Source organism: Palaemon carinicauda, chromosome 18 (genome assembly GCF_036898095.1).
Source record: "Palaemon carinicauda isolate YSFRI2023 chromosome 18, ASM3689809v2, whole genome shotgun sequence".
Taxonomy (NCBI): Eukaryota; Metazoa; Arthropoda; class Malacostraca; order Decapoda; family Palaemonidae; genus Palaemon; species Palaemon carinicauda.
Genome location: NC_090742.1, coordinates 21,101,827 through 21,124,348, shown reverse-complemented (window position 1 = coordinate 21,124,348; position 22,522 = coordinate 21,101,827). Strand labels below are relative to the sequence as shown.

The 22,522-nt window shown below is 36.8% G+C and overlaps 1 protein-coding gene and 1 pseudogene across 3 annotated transcripts in view; both read left to right on the top strand.

The window, feature by feature from the left end:
- Positions 1 to 1,568: 1,568 nt before the first annotated feature.
- On the top strand, positions 1,569 to 7,925 carry LOC137657211 (uncharacterized; annotated as a pseudogene).
- Positions 7,926 to 9,815: 1,890 nt separating this feature from the next.
- LOC137657689 (methionine synthase-like) overlaps positions 9,816 to 22,522 on the top strand; it is a 38,216-nt gene continuing 25,509 nt past the window's right edge. The window contains exons 1-6 of one of the 3 annotated variants that reach the window (XM_068392089.1): positions 9,816 to 9,917; positions 14,541 to 14,740; positions 16,106 to 16,203; positions 17,174 to 17,328; positions 17,522 to 17,688; positions 18,158 to 18,252. In XM_068392089.1, coding sequence (XP_068248190.1) covers positions 9,890 to 9,917; positions 14,541 to 14,740; positions 16,106 to 16,203; positions 17,174 to 17,328; positions 17,522 to 17,688; positions 18,158 to 18,252 — 743 coding nt within the window. In that variant the 5' untranslated portion in view covers positions 9,816 to 9,889. Of the gene's footprint in view, positions 9,918 to 10,092; positions 10,263 to 13,540; positions 13,708 to 14,540; positions 14,741 to 16,105; positions 16,204 to 17,173; positions 17,329 to 17,521; positions 17,689 to 18,157; positions 18,253 to 22,522 lie in introns of those variants that run through there. The other 2 variants (XM_068392088.1, XM_068392087.1) reach the window with 2 other exon arrangements.

The following is a 22,522-nucleotide window of genomic DNA, read 5'->3' as shown; positions in this document are numbered from 1 at the left end:
CCAGTCAAAAGATCCCATAACTCTCTAGTTTGTGCTTAAGCAAGGAAAAATTTGAATTTAATTCATTTGCACAGTTGCACTTAATGCATGTATACATATCTCATACATCTTTATGCAGACTTGTTTTATGTACAGAAATTTATAATTATAATCATAATAATGAGACGAATCAAGAGTTCAACAAGAACATATTACAAAAGTATACTGTAAATTCTAATAAGATCAACCACCAAAGAGAGAGGACTGGCGAAATCTAACCGAGGCCCTTTGTGTCAATAGGAGTAGGAGGAGAAGATGAATATAGTGAAAATGCTTTCAATCAAAAAAAAATATTACACATGTATACTGTAAATGCTTTTAGTCATATAGTAAGATGTAAAAACTGGCATTTTTCTTAATAGAAAGATAAATTTAATGACATTTGAACGTGAATTGGGGAAATCATATGAGAAGCAAAAATTACGGAGAAACACATCCAAAAGATTGACTACTGCTTGGTTGACCACATTTCCTGAAGTGAACCAGTTTCCGTTAATATTAATGAGATGTGTGTATGTACATATATATATATATATATATATATATATATATATATATATATATATATATATATATATATATATATACAGTATATATATATATACAGTATATATATATATATATATACATACAGAGAGAGGGAGAGAGAGAATATTTTGAAGTCCAAATGTAAATAAATGAAGTCCTCCTAAAAAGGTGGTGTTATGGTCCAAACACTTGTTTCAGTTTTCTGGTAGCCGTGGGTCCGAATCTCACCTCGAAGACAAATTTCTTCATTCATTTCCATTAGAATTTGGTCACTTTCTTGACGAAATACCAATTATTACTTTAATTCTTTTTAACCAGACAATGATTTCATGTTTTATCTAAATTTCACTAGAATACTATTACTAGTTTTCAAATAATCTTTCTAACTGACTCTCTTTACAAAATTCATTTTCCTAACCTACTTAGGAATATTACTCTAGCATGACACAAATCCTTTAAAATAAATGAAGCACTTCAGTGTATAAATAATAAATAATAAATTCTGAAGCAAATACCTTAAATATAAATGTATATGAATCCTATTGACAAGCAAAAAGGGAATTCCATATATAACTGTGAATGTAATGCTAATATATATATATATATATATATATATATATATATATATATATATACATATATATATATATATATACATATATATATACATACATATAATATATATATATATGTATATATATATATATATATATATATATATATATATATATATATATATATATATATATATATATATATCGGGTCACGCTGAGTAGCATTGCCAGGCGTATAAATATTAGGTCTCTCCCCTTCCCTTTGGTAGGGGGAAAGATGAAGTAGTCATACCCTGGTGAGAGGGAGTGGGAAGGGTTGAATCTGTGTGTCTGTGTGTGCATATCTAAATATTAAGCCGTCATTTGTGATAGGTCGCGTAGAATAATAATAATAATAATAATAATAATAATAATAATGTCTTTGACGATTTTCCCCAAGGTGTGCCAATGGACAGTCCACAACTGATAGATTACATTCGCAGGGAAATGCTCCATCTCCCCCCTTCAAGCAACACTTTTCTCAATATGGTCAAGGACAGATCATTGATTCCTTCATCCTTGCAGGAAAGGTGAGAGAGAGAGAGAGAGAGAGAGAGAGAGAGAGAGAGAGAGAGAGAGAGAGAGAGAGAGAGAGAGAGAGAGAGAGAGAGAGAGATTGTGTTATTGCTACATGTTTTACCTGGATAGAAATAATCAATATGGACATATATATTCTTCTGATATAATGATTAATTAGCAATTTTACTATTATCATTAGTGACTGGTTACAATATTATTAGTTTTCCTGTTATAGGTCATGAATCTTGCTTGAGGGTGCACTCGGACAAACTATTCTATTTAATTTCTCTTCCTCTTGTTTTGTTAAAAGTTTTTATAGTTTATATAGGAAATATTTATTTTAATGTCACTGTCCATATTTCATTCTATTTTCCTTGTTTCCTTCCTAACTGGGCTATTTTCTCTGTTGGGGTCCCTGGGCTTCTAGCATCCTGCTTTTCAACCTAGGGTTGCAATTAAGCAAGTAATAATAATAATAACAACAACCACAACAACAACAACAATAACAATAATAATAACAACAACAACAATAATAATAACAACAACTAAAACAACAACAACACTAATAATAATAACAACAACAACAACAATAATAATAACTACAACAACAACAATAATAATAATGATAATGATAATGATAATAATAAAAATAATAATAATAATAATAATAATAATAATACGCTAATCCCCGGAAGTGTACCTGTAATACCTGCTCTAGTTTCTTTAATCACGTCCATCTTGCTATTTCGTCTACTACCAAAAATGCGTTAACCTACTTTTTTTTCAAGTCGTTTATTAAAAGGATATTAACCGAAACCTAGATGATTATAAAAGAAACAATAACGTTATATAATCAGAATTGGGATGAATTACTTTTATTCAAAGCGAAATAAATAATCTATTATTATCACAATTCTTCACTAAACTGACCTTTAGTCTGTCAACGTTAAACCTTATCACTGACCACCGCGTAAACAATGGAGATAGTATAGTTCTAAATTACTAATTCTAACAAGTGTATCAGATGCAACGACTTCTTAAATCTCCATTTTTAGATACACTCTCTCTCTCTCTCTCTCTCTCTCTCTCTCTCTCTCTCTCTCTCTCTCTCTCTCTCTCTCTCTCTCTCTCTCTCTCTCTCTCATTTTCAAGGACAAAATACTCATGTTGATCTACAGTAACTTCGAATCTGATTTTGAAGATGGATGTGATATTATTTCAGACAAACGGCTTCTTCCTCGAGGTAGGAGCCGTGGACGGCGAACTCTACAGTAATTCTCTCTACTTCGCGCAATTACGGGGCAAGGGAAGAAAGGCACACATCATCAACTGCGCCCTTTCGCTTAGCCAAACGCCTTCCCGAATGAAGCTGACGTAAGCAAACATGGGAGACCGATGGATAAGAAACTAAAATAGATTTACTGATGGTTATCTAAAGACATATGTTCATACCATTTGAACAAACACAGACTAACCATAAACTTTAAATCTGCATTTATATTAGAAATAAGAGTAATATATTTAACAGCAAAAGCAAAATGCCATATAGAAAATAATACATTTGTTCGGCACATTCTCTGTTACATGATAACTTTTGAAACGAGGATTCAATAAGTGTTGTAAGTTTTCCGAATTCACTCATATCTTATGTACCTCATATATTATTATTATTATTATTATTATTATTATTATTATTATTATTATTACTATTTGCTATCATTATAATTATATATATGATACACATTATATATATATATATATATATATATATATATATATATATATATATATATATATATACATACATATATATATATATATATATATATATATATATATATATATATATACTGTATATTGTTCTCTTAGTCTTGGGTAGTGCCATAGCCTCTGTACCATGGTCTTCCACTGTCTTGGGTTAGAGTTCTCTTACTTGAGGGTACACTCGGGCACACTATTCTATCTAATTTCTCTTCCTGTTGTTTTATTAAATTATTTATAGTTTATATATGAAATATTTATTTTAATGTTGTTACTGTTTTTCCTTGTTTCCTTTCCTCACTGGGATATTTTCCCTGATGGGGCCCCTGGGCTTATAGCATCCTGCTTTTCCAATTATGGTTGTAGCTTAGCAATTAATGATAATAATAGTAATAATAATAATAACAATAATAATAATAATAATAATAATAATAACTATAATTATATATATATATATATATATATATATATATATACATATACTGTATATATATATATATATATATATATATATATATATATATATATATATATATATATATATATATATGTATATATCTACAGCAATGTGTAGAATACAAAAATCCACTTTTGATGGACTACGAAAAAGCCTTTGATAATGTGCACCGGCCAATTTTGTGCAATCTCTCTCAACCAAAATATTTCACACATCTATAATTTCACCGATATTTTTATGAATCATTTTAGTTCAGCACTAATCATTTTCCACGACATATTTTTCTGCTTGTCCTTCGGCCATTACTAAATAAAGACATTTTGTTACAATATATATTTACTTATCTATCTATCTATCTATCTATCTATATGTATATATATATATATTAATATCTATCTATCTATCTATCTATCTATCTATATATATATATATATATATATATTAATATCTATCTATCTATCTATCTATATATATATATTAATATCTATCTATCTATCTATCTATCTATCTATATATATATATATATATATATATATATATATATATATATATATATATATATTTGTGCGTATATACATATACAATATATAATGTAGGCCTAACTACAAACAAACACAAATACACACATACTATATATATATATATATATATATATATATATATATATATATATATATATAATGTATATTTGTATGTATACAGGGGTAATCTTTATCTTCACTCAATCGTACTTTACACCCAATGATTGCTTCTTTAAACAAAATAATACAAATGAGATCCTGACAGAAACAGATGCATGAAATATCATCCTGAGAAAGGCTTTATCTTAACTCTCTTGATAAGAGACCGTATATCAATCACACGTGTCATCACTAAATTTCCCGAACTGACCACGAGAATGTTCTATCTTGACGTCATCATAGCGAGTAGCGATTACAAAAAAAAAAATGCAAATTCACTTTCTTCAAGTAAAAAAGGCTTTATCAAGTTAAAATGCAATGGTAAAAGACAGGATTGGAAATTCCTCCATTTCATTTTACCTTGGCAAAGTTATTTTACTCAAAGAGAGTGAGGTTATACTGTTTTGTAATCTCTACTCTCTATGATGACTCATGTTTCGTCTTACACAAACATATTTCTTTTACACATCTGTGAATCACGTATTAAATCCAATCATACTTGCATTCATTTCTTCGCATTATTCTCTTCCAAGTCGTATTATGATAGTTTACTCAATATAAACAAAACATCGTAAACTTATTTTTCAAAAGCATATCTGGTGGTTCTATTATTACATTGGCCGTCATTATCTATACAACGCTGTAGTCACAGGTGACTCAAAAATTACAATCCAATTATATCTTAGACTAGTTTCAGGGGACAAAGCAGATCAACCAGATATCTCAAGGGAGTTCTATGGGACCATTAAAATGCAGAGTGATGTAAATTCAAGGTATATTACTTTTGGAATTAGCCCAAAACATTTATTCATGATCTCCATAATCTACATTGAATAGACTCAATGCGTAAAATTATTTTAAACAAGATTTCACGGGGAACCTTTACATCGCAGCACCAGAATTCAACAAAAAGAAATTTGCTTTTCAATAGTTAAGAATAAGAAGTTAACTTCAGTGTTGATTATTTATGTTTAGTGTATATATATATATATATATATATATATATATATATATATATATATATATATATATATATATATATATATATATATGTTACTCATTCGAACCTCCCTAAACACACCATTCAGGTTCGAAGGACCCAGGAGAGTGTGAAGTGAAATCGGGCCTGTAAACGGTACCGGTGTGACCATCAACTGTATTCGCCTCTTCTAGCCCTCAACGTCTCGATCATCGACTACATGTCCCTGGACATCGAGGGTGCAGAGATGAAGGTTTGCATCAGTTGTGTAATAGAAAACGAAATGTCCCTAGAATTAAGTTGCACAAGTTACAATTTTTATTTATCCAAAAAAAAAAAAAAAAATACCATAGTAGACTTTTCAACAATAGTCTTACGATAATAACTCCATAAATCCTTTAAAATGTGTATATTATGGAGTGAAAGTTAAACTTTGTACATTCCTTCTCCAAAAACTGGAAATACGTTTTGATTTCGACCACTTATCGGACAAAAAATAATAAAATACCATAAAACTTGTCTTCCCTTGATGCGACCTTATATTTGATATACAAGGTTAAAAGTATTAACCTTTGAAAAAAGTTCATCTATTGCATTTCCCTTATGAAGCAGCGGGTCGGGAGTTCAAGCCTCGCTCAAGCTTAATAGTTTCTAGTATTATCAGCTGTCTCAGTCTTTACGAGCTAGGGGTCCTTTCCTCCATGGGTCTACCTCGCTTTTCAACCATCACAACTTATTCATCACGCCCTGCCTTTCTATTCTTAGTCGCCTGTGCTACCAGGTGGCTCCTCAAACTTATCTAACATCGCACAAGGGTCTGCCCTCACTTTTTTACTCCTCCTGTACTTCTCTTTTTCCCTATTCCTTATATCCTCCCATCCCAAGTCCTTGCCTACCGGCTATAAACTGGATTGTATCCAGGGGTACTCTTCCTGTCCCCCTATTCCCCATTTCCCTATCCTTATCCTTATCCTTATCCTACCTCGTGATGAGGCATCAGCAACCAGTGTCTTGCCCTCCCTGATCCTGGCTTGGGTGGAGAGAGGGCTCGGACTTTGATCATATGTACGCGTATATAAGGCGTATTCGCCTCCCATGCTTCTGTCACTCATGAGTTACATTTAAAACTCGAAATATAACCAAACCGAATGGACCAAGCTAAGATATTTTCAAAGAAGGCTAAACTCTCCCTAATACTTGTCAGTCAGAATCACATTTCGCCTAATTTGCTTTTCGTCATATAAATATCAAAAGGACCCTGCACAGTTATTGTTATAAAAGATTTATAGGCTTTCTTTCAAGATTAAAACTTGGAGCTTTAAATCTAAAATGATTTTTAAACAAATAGGTGCAGAAAAGTGAAACACGTTACTTGCTCTAGCGAGTTCTATAGGTGCTTAAAATAACAATTACTTGATGATCTTACTCCTTACGGTGTTCCTTAATAAAGTATCTTAAATACCTTCCATAACTACCTTTAAATCTAGAATCTCAATTTATTACGACCATTGTATCTATAAAAGACCTCAGAAGAGATTTATTCAAGTAAGTATTAGCGCTCCCTGGATTTATTTGCCAGATATGTATCATTTTGGTGTCAGAAGAATAGTAATGCATCTTATTCTCACTTTCAAGTGATCAGCAACAGAGTTATACATGAAGGTTTTTGTTGCTTTTACAGGCTCCTTTTCTCTAGTATTCCACAAGGCAGTCTTTTTGGAGCCTTCATTTTTTAGCCTAATTACTAAAAACAAAAAAAAAAAAAATACTTTATTTATAGTCTGATTACTAAAATTCTTCATTTTGAGCTAGATTAATAAAATAACTTAACTTTAGACATGATTACTCAAAAAACTTCACTTTTTACACAATTACTCAAAAACTTTACTTTTTAGCCTAATTACTAAAAACTTCATCTTTTAGGCTAATTGCTAAAAAAAAAACTATTTTTGAGACTACTTAAAAAAAAATATTTTTGAGACTTAATGATCATAATTCTCTCTTCTCTCCGCGGCCTCCTGGCGAAATCTAACCAAGGCCCTTTGCGTCAATAGGCGAATGAAGAGATGATGATGATCATCATCATAATGATAATGGTGATCAAAATAATATTCATTACCCCAAATTTAGCGTATATAAACTCTGACACAAAGTTCATTTCGCAGGTGTTGCAAACGATCCCGTAGGACCAAGTGAAGATTCACGTCATGGACGTGGAGGCCAACAAGTTTCCCGAGGGCAAAGATACCTCGTTCGCTATATGGAAGCAAGAGGTTACAAGTACCTTGGCACGAGAACTATCGATGCCTTCTTCGTGTCGTCTGAAATATGGAAAAAACGTCCTTGGAGAAATCAATCCTCTATTATAGATCAATGAAAGATTAAAAAACTAATTTTAATAACCCTATTTTTATTATTTTCTTTTATTTGTGTTTGTTCCTCTTTTATTTGAATAAGTTATGAAATATTGATACCGTTTGTTTAGAATTCATCTAAAGTTTAGATGAACAAAACACTAGGTAACTATCTATGTTTGATTTCTTAATACATGGCCAATTAAAACCAAACATGAATAAGAGTTTTATTAGGAATGAAATGTTTCAACGAGCCCAAACATTATAAATGTTTATCCAGGTAAATCCAATGAACAGGACAAACTGATTCGTTGTTTTGACTGACGTTACAAGTTGAAAAGAGAAGAAAAAGTAATAGTAAGGGAGTAAGTCTTGTTATGGAGGGAATTTAATGAAATCCTTGCGGTGCACAAAATACACATAGGATGATAGCAGTTAACGCTGAATGCCTTGGAATGTATATGATAAATTGACTGTGAAGTTCCCGTAGAGAATAAGGTTCCATTGCAGTATAGGACAAGAAAAGCAGCCCATAAAGTAAGTAATAATAACCGCAGGTAGAAAGATTTTGCACCAATATATTCTTTTATTGCCCAAAGGACACAATCACAGTACCCAAAGATTGGGGACAGAAACTAATCCATATTTCTTGCATGTGGAATGCTAACAACTTTAGCGTGTTAAAGGAAGGGGCCAATGTTACCTGTTGCATACAATGCATAAAGCGAGTGAACATAATCATACCAGTATCGTATTTATGTTGAATCAATCTCATAGAAATAATCGGACCAGGATCAGAGCTTTATGCATGACAGACATTATAGATGTGAACAGACCAAGTGATCTATGCATGATGGAAACAACACCAATGATAACTGATGATATATAAATGAAACGGTCAAGATAAAAGTTTGAAAATAAAAATGTAGTTAGAAAATTCGAAGCAATGTTCGGATTCATTTCGTTAAATAAAAAATCTTTAGTAGGCTTACATGCCCTTCAAACAAGGATAACCAACTTAAAATTACCACTAATTTATAATATTGCTTTAAAATCATAATAAATTAATGCTGCATTATTGGTGATACAGTGAACAAACTTTAACCTGTCATTCATTATCCCAAAAAATCATTTTGGAATAAAATACTTATACATAAATACTCGTAAGCCTATATGGCAAAATTATACATTGCGGATTTAGAAGTCATTTTCGGTTAACTCCAATTCACTGTCAATCTCTTGCAATGATATTGGAGTTTTCACACAATACACGAGCTTCTGTCAGTGTGGCAAGACCTAACTACACAATCTCACACCCCAGGGCCCAGGCGATGTAGTGTACCTATCGATTATCAGTTAGGAACCCACGTGTAATGACTATGTGCAACTAGCAAAGTAACTTTTATCACAAGTGCACTCTGTGGTCGATCCCGTCACCTTGAATTCTAGTCTGCTGACTTTTGTTGCTTTTGAAGAGCAAAGATGTTTAAATCATTGTTAATTTGAGGATTATTTAGTTTTTTTCTTCAGGATTTAATTAGTTTATCATTCTTTCTTACGACTAGCCTACTTATATACAGTATATTAATATCTCCGAAACAAATTGAATATGATAAAGCCAATGTAAAATGCCGATGAGTATTATACTAAGAAGTTTTTTAAATTATAACAGCATTGCAATTTTTACAAGAAGATCTTCAGTGTATAAACACTACATTCTCATGAATCAATGGAAACTTTTTGAGGCTGTGGATGTTATCGTCCCTTTTGGAATAGTAAGCGAAGTGTTGTATATCTAAGATTTTATCATAGACGTTTAATTCCCTATTAGCAAATGTACTGAATTTCGTAGGTTTCAGTCTCAACCTTTATCTCGTTACGTTGCTTATCTTCAGCAAAGGAAAATTTTACCACCATCGTCATCGTGTCTGTGGCAGCGCAGATAAGCGTACGTAGATGTTTTGGGTTGTAATCAGCTGATGTTCACGTGTCGGGAAATACCGAATGGTAACTCTAATGCATCATTTCATAATAGTAGTATTATTAACCTAACAGACTCAGAATGTATAATATTAATAATTAATAATTTATGAATTGCTGTATATGGTGCTTCCTGTACTAGATAAATGATTTATTTCCAAATATACACAACTTGTATCATACTGAAGTCAATTCCAGCATTCGGACACAGCTGCCTGATGATATAAATACGCAACTTCAAATAAATTTAGTCTCTTGAGTAGTAAGCTTCCCGCACCGGTTGACCATGTGTAAAACGTGTATGTGAACTTTCATGTGTGAACTGTGGACTTGTCAAAATGACCATTCCGAAACGAACAGCCAGGATGTCGGGTAATTACTTTAGATTTTTTTTTTTTATATACTTTAGGTAGTCTTAACCTAAGTGTACTGGTAAGCTAAAAGACTACTGGGTCGGAATAGATGTTAATTTAAAATATATGAAAAACTAAAACATTTTTATAAAAAGGGCATTTAAATACATTACTCATACTTTAGGGTGTATGTATGATAGCGGCCACCTGTATATATTATAATGTCAAACTTAGAATAAAGGGGGAGGGGGGGTCAGCAGGGGGCGTTAAACCCCCCCCCCCCTTAGGAAAGTAGGTAAGGGCACGGCTTATTGGTTAGGTTGGCGGGGAAAGTTTTGGTCAATTAATGTCCACTTCTAATGAACGCTTGAGGAACTGGCCGCTGATATACAAAGGCTCTGTCTTAGGTCCGCCTATATAACCTGACCTCAGGTGTTGTAAATTACAGTGAAATACAACTATATATACCCGGATGTAACCTACCTGACCAGGAGTGCTTTGGGAGCACCTCAATTGGCATACTGCATACTCCACACAAATCATAGTGGAACTTAACCTAATCTAATCTAGTAAATACATCTTTATGTAGTTGGGGGTGACCAGTACAGGGAATGTAGTTCACTGGGATAGGGTAAGTTAAAAATTCGGTGGTTCGAAGGGGCGTCGCAGGGGGCGTGGCTACCCAGTAGGTAAGTGGGTTAGGATATGGGTCCTAAGTTAGGTTAGGTGGTGTTATTGCATGCTTGTAAAATATGGCTTTTCACTCTGTCCCAACAAACTGCAAAGGGTCCCTAGACTTTGCCCCTTAGATCCTTATAGCCACCTAACCTGATGCAGGTTGGCTCAGGCATAGAAGAAATTAAGTTCAATCCCATTTCACTAAATCAAAGAGATAAGTCATAACCTATAAACACACTGTGTGTTTGGTTTTAACTGTGGCCCAGCCCCTATTGTCCTTAAATATAGGGTGTGAAATGATTTAACAAAATTTAATCAAAAGAATTGTCAAAATTGCATAGATTTGTATTGGAAAAACTATTTTACTGCTAAAATCTCCTATCTGGGCCAATGCAGTTTTCAAAAGCTGTACACCACATAAAACATTTTATATTTTACAGAGTCAATAGATATCCCAATGAAAAAACTATGAGTCTCCATATACAAATAAATACACTTTTATCTCTAAGTCGAGCGTAGTTCAAGAGTTGCCAGTCAAAAATTGCAGTCCCATGTGAATATTCTATGAAACTACTGCAACCTTCCTACAAAACATAAAAAAAGAGCATATTATTGGTTGAGATAGAAAAATATCCTCTTTAATTAATAATGAATGTTGTGATTATTGAAACGCCAATATTGGACAGCATATTAAACTGTATAAGGTCTGAAGGCACTGTCTTAAATACAGTATCTTTATGTCATATGTAAATAAAGTTTTAATTTTGGCAGCTACCAATATCGCAGTAACTACACTAGCCTATACACTTTTATTGATTTTTTTCACAAAACAAAAAGTCGCAGAAATTATCAAAATATTTAGCCATCATATACTGTATAGTACCTTACTGTATCTTCAATTTTTAATGAGGTTTTCATAGAAAAGTGTCCCAAAATTATCAAAATATTAATTAATTATATACTGTACTGTATCTTATCAGCTAACAAGTAAATAACACCAATAAATTTACATTTAACTTTCAAGTGGTAAGACCTTGCTTTATACAAGCAGTGTAACGTTAATTGAGTGAAGAGAGGTCAAATGTAGTAAACTCATGTTCTTATCTATTCAGAAGGTTAAGTAGAATTGCATAGCCATTGAAAATTAGCTATGTCTTGCAGTTTTACACAAACTAAGTACAGTATATATTTAGCAGCCAGTGCAAAGATTTATCTTGGCTACTTTTTGGTAGGCTAAGCTATCACTTCCATATTGCATGTTAATTCTGTCTGATTAGTTTTTCCAGTTAATAAGGTATCTTGGTGACTCCTAATGTTATTCACAGCATTTCTAGCATGAAAATAAGCTAATGTATGCTAAGACTTGTGGGTTATCTGTAATGCTTTTATGCAAGTGTAAGGCTAGGGCTGATTTATTGGAAGGGCCACCCCAAGGGGGAAAAATTGAATGGAGGAAAAAAGTTCTTTAGAGATTTCAGGGGTGTCAGGGGAGTCCCCCTTGATGACAATACGGAAATCGGCACTTTTAAAGAAGAGCAGTCCCATTTGGCAGAGGGACCGCTAATGAGCATAAAGTAACGGGAAAAGTAACTGGAACCCCTCTTGTTCAAAAGGTTATTAATTTTGCAAACTTAAAATTTTAGAATTGAGCCCTCATAGTTTACGAACGTCACCAGCACCTGGATTGGACTAAGTCGAAACCAGAGTTGGATTTTATAAAGGAGGAATTTATGAAGGAAAATTAAAGTTTCTGACCCAATGGCTGTATAAAGTTGATCTGAAGGAATAGGTTAGTTTCTGTTCATTGCACCTTACCAATGAAAGGTACTGTATAGTAGTAGAATTTTGGACTCAGAGGAAAATAAAGCAAGATAGTATGATACAGTACATCACGATGAACTCAGTATTGTAGAAAGTATCTACAGAGAGCATTGAATTTAAATGAATGGAATAAAGGTTAATGTGACCTGGGAGACTGGAATTTGACTCCAACATTAAGTGAAATTCACAAGTCAGTGTACAGCACTATTTCTACAGTATATCCCAAATCAAGTAATAAGATGTTTTACAGGATAATAATGGTATATATTTGTATATATTTTTAAGACTTCTGCTTATTTATAATAATTTCAAAGCATCACCCATAATATGTATGTTGGACTTCCATGAACATTTCATGAGAAATCACAGAAAGAAATAAAAAAAAATGTTTAAGCATTAGTAAAGAAGTAAATCAAAGAATGTCTAAAGTAAAAAAAATAGATTCAATTACATGAGGGTCATTAAGAAGTAGACTTAAATACAAAATACCTTTCAGTAGCAGGAAAATTTTTTTGTACAGTATGCATATATTTGTAAAGTACACACATAACTGTAGCCTACAAGTAATATATAGCCTATTACTGTACTACCCTTTATTGTAAAGTCTTTCAGCATCATTGACCATTAATTTATGGTGCATGTTTTTTTAGTTAATTTTACATTAAGATCGTCTGAAAATTTAGTAATCATACGAACCCCTTCATATCAAGCCTACATTTGTAATCACACATTAATAATGTTTTTTTTTAAGTTTGCTACATTATTTTCTTTTCTTAACAGCATGCTGAATTACCAACATATATTGCGCTCAGTACAGCTAACAGTACAAATATCATCTCTTGGACAAAGGATTTTCCGAACATACAGTGTTGGCTCAAATTCCCATGCTCACCAATACAGGCTATTACAAAGGAAACCTATGGGATGGAATGCTAACATTTCTATACTCTATTCCTCCATTCCTAGTGAGTTGTGTAAATATAGAGTATGCTTTTTCACATTGAGAATACAGTAGTGTATTAGGCTTAGAAATAAAGGATGGGAACAACTATGGTTCAGAAAGGGATAAGTACCATCAACCCTAAATTTGGATATTACAGTACAGATGCGATGAGCCTACGTTAGAAAGGTAGTTGATTTAATCGATACTATGCAAATAAGGTACAGATTATTAGATCAGGCCTTTTTCACTAAATTATTATTGCCTCAAAATGCTGCTTCTAGCCAGAGATTTGGTTTAGCATTTTAAGTGGGAGGCCATTTGTTAACACTTACTTTCCCAGAAATAATGAAGCAGTCAACTCACTGACATTACCATTAACAAATTGTAAAGTAATTCAGCCTGACTCATTAATTATACTCTCAAGTGCAGTTACTGTTGGTCAAAAGAGTTTCTTAATGGATGAACTGTTAAAATTGGAACAGGACATTAAAAGTTTCCTACCAGATGTGCAAAAAGAATGAATAAAACTGAGGTAAGATAAAAGCATCTGCTAGCCTAAAGAAGGGTGTAAAAAAGTCTATATAGTGTAGTACCACCTGCAGTGTTCCATGTAATTCCCACTGCAGGTGATACCTCCATATAGGGCCTGTGGGATGTCAACTAATTTGTGAGCAAAGTCAACAGGAAGGTTTTTATATTTCTATATTAAATGAAACACAGTACTGTATATGAAACTTATTTTTTAAACAAAATATTATGTTTTGAAATTCTTATATGGATGTTGCCAATCAGTTAAATGTAACATACTACTAATAGATATACTTTAATCTTTTTATTCTTTTCTTTTTTATACAGGTAGGGCAGAAGAGATCCATGATGCCCTACGCCAACGTATTCTCGTCATTGATGGCGCAATGGGAACAATGATTCAGCGCCACAAACTAGAAGAAGATGATTATCGTGGAGAAGAATTTAGAGACCATGAATCTAATTTGAAAGGAAATAATGATCTGCTATCCTTAACACGGCCTGATGTTATTCTTGGTATTCACAAGGTAATTACCATACATATGTCACCTCTTTAAGATCTGAGTCATCATCTGTCTTGTGTGTTATGAAGAATGGCTTGTATGTTATATCAAGTACAGTATTAGGGTAATCCATCTATTACAATAATCCACAAATATTACCTAACTGTATATATAATAAATTGCTTCTGCTTCTCCATCCATAGTTAATTCTGAGCTTCAAGTCCCTTTACAACATCTTATGCCCTACGTTTCTTTGAGTCGAGTGCTTTGTGAGGGTGTGTTGGTACATGGGTCATTACGAAAAACATCCTGCACACCTGAGTGTACTGTGTACATTTTGAAACAATGTGCTCTTTGACATTTTCACATAAAGATCGTTTTCAGCATTCGGTATCTTGTGCTCACTCTCATGGCGGAACAGGTACAGAATTCCACTGTGCGATCATAAGAGACATAGTTATGTTCGCTCTTCTTCTGGAAATATTACGGATACCCAGCATCATAGACAGCATTATTCAATAAAGGTTATGGTAGGTCCCTTATTTTCCTGTGATTCTCATTCCAATGTTTTCCTTTCTCTTTTGAAGCTATATATCTTCCTGTTTTCAAGAGAATGCTGCCTCCCTGGGGTACATAAGCCATTGCAGCTGAACCATTCTATAAAGGTAGCAGGTTGGCCAAGGCACAAGCCACCCATTGAGATATTACTGTGAGAGTGTTATTAGGGTCATTTGAAGGCCATATATTACTACATTACATCCCTCTCATGTTACAGCTCATTTTTCCTGTGCCTACACATATACAGAATAGTTTGGCCTATTCTTTATACATTTTCCTCTTTCTTCATGTACCTGACAACACTAAGATAACTGAAAAATTCTTCTTCACTCAAGGGGTTAACTACTGCACTGTAATTGTTCAGTTGCTACTTTCCCCTTGGTAAGGTTTGAAGAGACTCTTCAGCTATGATAAGCAGCTCTTCTAGAACACTCCAACATTAAACCATTGTTCTCTTGTCTTGTAGTGCTATAGTCTCTGTACTATGGTCTTCTACTGTCTTGGGTTAGATTCTCTTGTTTGAGGATACAGTACATGCAGGCACACAATTCTATCTGTTTCCTTTCTTCACTTGTTTGAGGGTACACTCAGGCACACTATTCTATGTTTCCTTTCCTCACTAGGCTATTTGTCCTGTTGGAGCCCTTGGACTTATAGCATTGCATTCTAGTTTTCCAACTAGGGTTGTAGCTTAGCTATTAGTAATAATAATATATCTTTAGCAGTCTCCCTGTTAACCTAATGTATTTCTGTTGTTTACGAAATAAATAATTTTCTATAAAATGATGTAACTGGTACATGTGTACTGTATATTCAATGACTTTATTTCAGGAATACCTTGAAGCTGGTGCTGATATAATAGAGACAAACACATTCAGTGGAACATTTATTGCTCAAGCTGATTACCATCTCCAGCATATTTGTTATAGGTAAGGTGTTATTTATTGCTCTACTTATAAGTTCCGTCATAGTATAAATCCTTGTATATGCTGTAAAAAAGAAATTTTGCTTTTTGCCTTACATTCTCTAAACTACGTATGACTGCACATTTCTGAATAATATATAATATGCTGATTGGTAAAAAAAGATATGCAAAATTGTGTTCAGATGCAAATCATCTTGGTTAGGTAAGAATTTGCTTGGGTAAAAAAAAAAAAAAAGAAAAAAAAGATATTGGTAAAAATCTAATTGCTACAGAGCTTGACATATTGTGTTACTTAATAGTGGAAATTCAGCAGAGAAGGCAGGAAATTTAACAACATAAGGCCCCAAAAAGAGTTTTGAATTATGAAATAACTTTTTAAGAGCACTAGAATTAATGATATCAGCTGTGAGCAACAGATTAGGAAGGTTTGGGTAAGATTAACCATTTATTGGTTATTTACTTCCGATATGAAACAAAATCAAACTCATGAGGTCGATAATAGAAGAAATCTCTTTCTATCTTCACTCTTTTTCCTGGTTCATCATCATCATTAACAAATTTATATTAACTCTCCTTTATGGGGTACCATTAATGAGTTTGTTCTATTCTCTTCTGTCTTCTTGAACTCCTATCAGGTTTAGATCTTAATCTATTTGTTTGTCCATGATTTACTGATCTGTCTTTCCGGTCTTCATTCTGCTCTTCTGTGCATGATTTTCTACTTTGTAACCAAGGGAATATAAAAATTAATACTTTTATGGTTGCCTTGATTTTCAAAATCTGTTTTACAGTACAGTATTGTCAAAGCATAATTAGATCAGTACAGTATAATATCAAAATTTTAGTAGCTCATTGCCTGAACATGAAAGAAAGAAATATTTAAATATATTCAAATAATGTTCTAGCAATTTAGTTGAATATAGTTGGCATCTCTACAAAAAAATGGGATATGTAATCCCTCTTCAATTCTTTAGGTTAAATCTGGAATCGGCTCGTCTTGCAAGACGCGCTGCAGATGAAGTGACACAGGTGACTGGTAAACAACGATATGTTGCAGGAGCTATGGGACCAACCAATAGAACTCTGTCTATATCCCCTTCCGTAGAACGTCCAGATTTCAGAAATGTTAGTAAGTATCCAGAAAATCCCATGGATAAAAAATGTGGGTATTGATAAAGATTGCAGTAATAGTTTAAATTTTGTTATTTTTTACTATGCTTGTGAGTATTTTTATCTTCTAATAGTAAAGTCTCATTGAAAAAAACATAAGATACTAAAAATATATTTGAAAAATACCTTTGGTAAAATTTCTCTTATTACAGCATTTGATGAACTAGTCCAAGCATACACTGAGCAAGCAAAGGGCCTTCTAGATGGAGGCGTTGATATTCTTCTAGTTGAAACCATCTTCGACACGGCAAATGCTAAGGCAGCCTTGTTTGCTATTCAAACTTTGTTTGAAGAAGAGTATGAGCCAGTGCCAGTTTTTGTAAGTTGAGATGTGGATATTCTTCTTAATAAAATTTTCAAGGCTTGTGGCTTCCTGTAACTATGCAGAAATTTTTAATCCTTGCCTGTTAGGGATTTCCAAGCCATCATATTTTCCACTCTTATTCATGTTTCATTCTGTTTAAGTAAATATTTGCTTTAATGTTTTTGAAGCCAAGTCGTGTGTATTATGTTGTTGATATTTACCTTGGTGAGATTTCCTAGCCAAGAAGCATTTAATTATTTCACCAAGAAACATTTAACTGCTATATACAAATCATTCATAGTCTTTTCTTTCAAAGTATCAAGGTGTTTATATTAAAAACAAATTCAAGTTTGTCCACTCTACATGACTAGAAACAAATTACTGTATGTCTATAAGACTGGAAACAAATTACGTAATCAAAACTTGGTAGCCGATCTTCTGATATTTTTCCTAGTCCCAAGGAGTAATATTTAAATTTTTTCAGGTATCGGGTACAATTGTTGATAAATCTGGTAGAACTCTATCCGGCCAGACAGGGGACGCTTTTGTTATCAGTATCTCTCATGCTCAACCTATGTGGTAAGTTATTTTTAATAATACATTCAATCACTGTATGCTGTAATTTCTGTCTCCTTTAGATTGATGTTTCCAGGAGAATGTACTTCTTCACCTCCCGCACTGTAAAACAAGGTTATGAAATTTATGTGTAGGTTAAATACATTGGTGCCTCATTTAGAAGCAATTCATGAATTCACTATAGATCTGAAAGATTAAGTGGGTTTTGATCATGTTATGAGAAAGAAAAGAAACAAAGACATAGAAGTCACAGCCATATAATTGGCAGGATGGAAGCCATTAGAAGAGCTAAGATAATCATGAAAAGTTCCATAGATACAGACATAGACATAAGGAATGAAAGCTTAGAGTGTACACAATCAAATTGTAAAAATATTTTTTATTCATTATTACCTCAGCTTATGAGCTTAATTTATTCTTGGAGCTAACTCACTACATAAAATGTTAGTATTCTAAAACAGTTTTTCCCATAGACTTAAAGTAACTCACTTGATGCACTCCAAAAGTTCATGAGAGTGGTTTGGACAAAGGAAAAACCTATTAGTGAGAGGTGCTGTGTGGTCTCCAAGGACATTCCAGTAAAAGGTTAGAACAGGGAATCCAATAAAAGGCTATAAGTAAATTTATAAGTATTGTCTCCCCTGCTCTAGGGGCAGTGTATCAATGTGCTAAGCGTGGATTCAGTGTGTATGAGGGGGACCTCTTGAGTTCAAGCTACAGTAATTCATTGAGATACGAGCTTAATGCGTTCCGGGACCCAAGCTCGTATGTCAATTTGCTCGTATCTCAAATCAATTTTTTCCATATAAAATAACAGAAAAAATTAATCCGTTGCCACCCTCTGAAAAAATACCTAAAACCAGTATTTGTTCCAACACGAATACTTACCTCGAACTACTTTCTATAGGAGTCACTGGTGATCTCCTCTCCATCGACCAGAGTTTTGAGTATGTTACCCCCCCACTCCGCGCTCTAAGTAGCCTTACCCCCGCCATCAAGGAATGTGCCCCGAGGGTAGGATCAAGGTAGGTCGCTTGCTTGGCTGGGTCACCTTCCTGATTAAGTTCTCTGGTCGCGAGGCGTTCACACCCTTGCTCTCGTATCTCTGTCGATCCTTTGTGTGCGTTCTAGTGTCCCACGTGTTCCCAGCGTGGCAACTTGCGTTTTCCAGTGTGCTTTTCCCAAGTGTTCCTGTGCGTTCATCTTTCAACCGTGTGCTTACCCAGTGTTTTCATTGATTCCCTTAGTGCTTGTGTCGTGCGTTGTGCGCATTATGGAGCAAATTTGCCGTTGTCCTGGGCCTAGAGCCGGGAAATCGTGTGGAGCGTTCCTCTCCAAGCCCGAAGTGGATCCTCACTCCCTTTGTTCCTCCTGTAGGGGAAAAGTTTGCTCGTCAGCAGACACGTGCCCCGAGTGTGTAGACTGGAGCGATATACAGTGGGTACGCTACGGTACCAAAAAGAGGAAATCAGCGAAACGTTCCAGGAAAATTAGTGTTTCCTCGCCGATACCGTCACCCAGTGAGCGGTCCGACGGGGCCTCGGTTTCGCCATCCCCTACACAGAGTAGGGGACGAGGTAAGTCTAGTGTTGTGGATGAACAAGGCGTCCTTTCCCAGGAGCCCAGTGTTAGTGCAGTGCCAATGGCGGGCCCCTCTAGGGCTAGTGAAGGACCCAGTAGTGCGTCCGGAGAGTCGGCCCTTGTGCTCGGGGGGCACGCTTCCTCTGATGACCCCTTGTGGGGTAGTAACGCGGTCTCGGTGTCACCGCCGCCCTCGTGGGCCTGTGCTTCTGGTTCGTCGTTAGGGGGAGAGACAACCAGAGGCAAGTTCGACCGTCGGGTAACGATGCCTTCGGTTGGAGGCTCCCGAAGACGCCGGGTAGGTCACCCCTGAGGATAGATGTGACCCTGGATCCCTGGCTCCCGGGCATGGAACGGTTTGAGTCGTTCCCAACCCTCCCCACGGAAGTCCCCGATTACTTCCTCCAGCCCTCGACCTCTGGCATTCAACGCCCGAAGAAGTCCCCCGCAGTCCCCGCTACCAGCCGACACGCGGTGAACACAGTGTCGTCGGGCTCATCGGACGTCTATTCCTCGTCAGAGGAAGAGGTCAGGGTGAAACACCGCCGTCGGAGGGAGCGGTCCAGGAGCGAGCGTTCCCGCTCGAGGTCGCGCTCTCGGTATAGCAGAAAGCGCTCCCGCTCCCCAAGCCGTAAGTATAGGAGAAGTGTATCTCCCGGTGGCGCCTGGATCTACGTATCTTCGCGGGAATCGAAGGTGCTCCGTTCCCCAGACCGCCAGTCCAGTGAGCGGTCCCCAAGGCTGCCGTCCTCCAAGCACAGCCTTGACCCTCGCGACCTGGCTCGCAGGAAAGACCTCTCGAGAAAGCATAAGTCCTCGAGGCCTCCGGTTCACCCCGCCCAGCGGGGGAAACGCGCTTCTTGTCAGGCAGCCTGGCCGAACCAGCCCAGCTGGTGCGGCCTTCGGGTCGAAAGGAACGGTTCCCGCTGTCGGGTCAGCCCACGGGAACCGCGCCCTCAGCACCTAGAGCCTTAGGGCGTACGAGAATCCCCGCTGAACCAGCGGTGCCTGCATTATCCCGAGCCCCTGGTGCGGACTTACCCGCAGATGAGGTCCAGTACCTCGGCAGGACGGCGCCCCTGGCCCCAAGGGCTAGGCGTCCAGTCGGCGTGCCCGGTAAACCGGCTCCCCCGCCCCAGGCCGAGACCTCGGCTGACGGAGGGGAGGGCTCCCCGACAGAGGACTCCGCCTACAGGAGAGTGGTTAGCCTGATCAGAAGGCACCACGAAATAGCAGAATCTGCAGCTACGGATGGAGATTCCTGGAGGTCAAGCCTGCTGAGAATCATGCAAACTCCCTCTCAACCTAAGTCATCCCTAGCACTCCCTCTGGCCCGAGATCTAGTTCTAGGGCAAGAGTACATTGACAAAGTAGTGGCCAGCAATGCCGAGGCTCCCAAGACCCAGAGTGCCTCGAAATTGCTCCAGGGCCTCAAAACCCAAGGGAAGGTCTATGTGCCCGCAGGACGTCGCCCAGGTCCTTGTAAAGTGGAGACAGCCGTGGACATTCTGAGTCAAGGCGTCTCAGACGATAGAGCCTCTTCGGCCCCAGTCTGTTTCTTGCCAGCAGAGGCCTCCATGATGGAGGAAATGTCGCGAGACTTAGTTAACGTCTCCTCTTGGCTGGACTGGTGGGCTTCCACGTTGGTGGGTGTTCAAGCCTCCTTCGACCCCGAGGACCCTGATCAGCAAGGCCTAATGAGGGACCTCATTACCTCCGGGGGTAAAACCCTCAAGTTCCTGACCTATCAGTCTCTCGCCCTTACAGCCAAGTGGGTTCTCCGTAAGCAAGACACTGTTCTAACGAAAGTGTCTCGGAAGGTACCAGACAGGGAGGCACGAGCCATTCGCAGCCTGCCCCTGTGGGGAGAGTCTCTGTTTCCTCTGAAAGAGCTAGAGACCATAATGGTAAAGGTCTCGAAAAAGAAGGAGGCCAACGTCACCAGACCGGCAACTTCTAGGAGACCGCCCTACAAGAAGTCCGTCTCGGATAGCGCCGCGACGCCCCAAGCCTCTTCCAGCGCTACGAGGAGAGAGGCCCCCTCTTCCTCCTGGTCCTCAACGCCGCAACCCTCCCGCAGGGGAGATGCAGCGTCCTCAAGCTCCTTCAGGTCGGGTTACTCCGCTTCTAGGAGAGGCAGATCAGGCCGCCCCTCTAGAAGAAGATAGAGTGGGAGGCCCCCTATCCCCGCCCAAGCCTCGGGTTGGGGGATGCCTCAGACAACATTGGCAAGCATGGAAGGCTCAAGGGGCAGAGCCTTGGACAGTGTCCGTCCTAAAGGAGGGCTACAGACTTCCGTTCCTGACGAATCCACCCCCTCTTATTCTGGCCAACCGGACGGAATGGCTAGCTCCCAAAGATCCGTTAAAGAGGACCGCCCTTCAAGAGGAGGTATCCTCCATGTTAGAAAAGGGCGCCATGGAAGAAGTTCCTCTCCCAGGGCCAGGTTTCTACAGTCGCCTGTTCCTGGTGGAGAAAGCGACGGGGGTGTGGAGACCGGTTATAGATCTGTCAGCTCTCAACAAGTTCGTCAAGAAGACGGACTTCAAGATGGACACTCCAAAGTCAGTCCTGCTGTCCTTGAGGGAGAAAGATTTTATGATGACCGTCGACCTCAAGGACGCATACTTCCAAATTCCGATCCACCCCTCGAGTCGGAAGTTCCTCCGGGTGAAATGGGGTTCCCAGATCC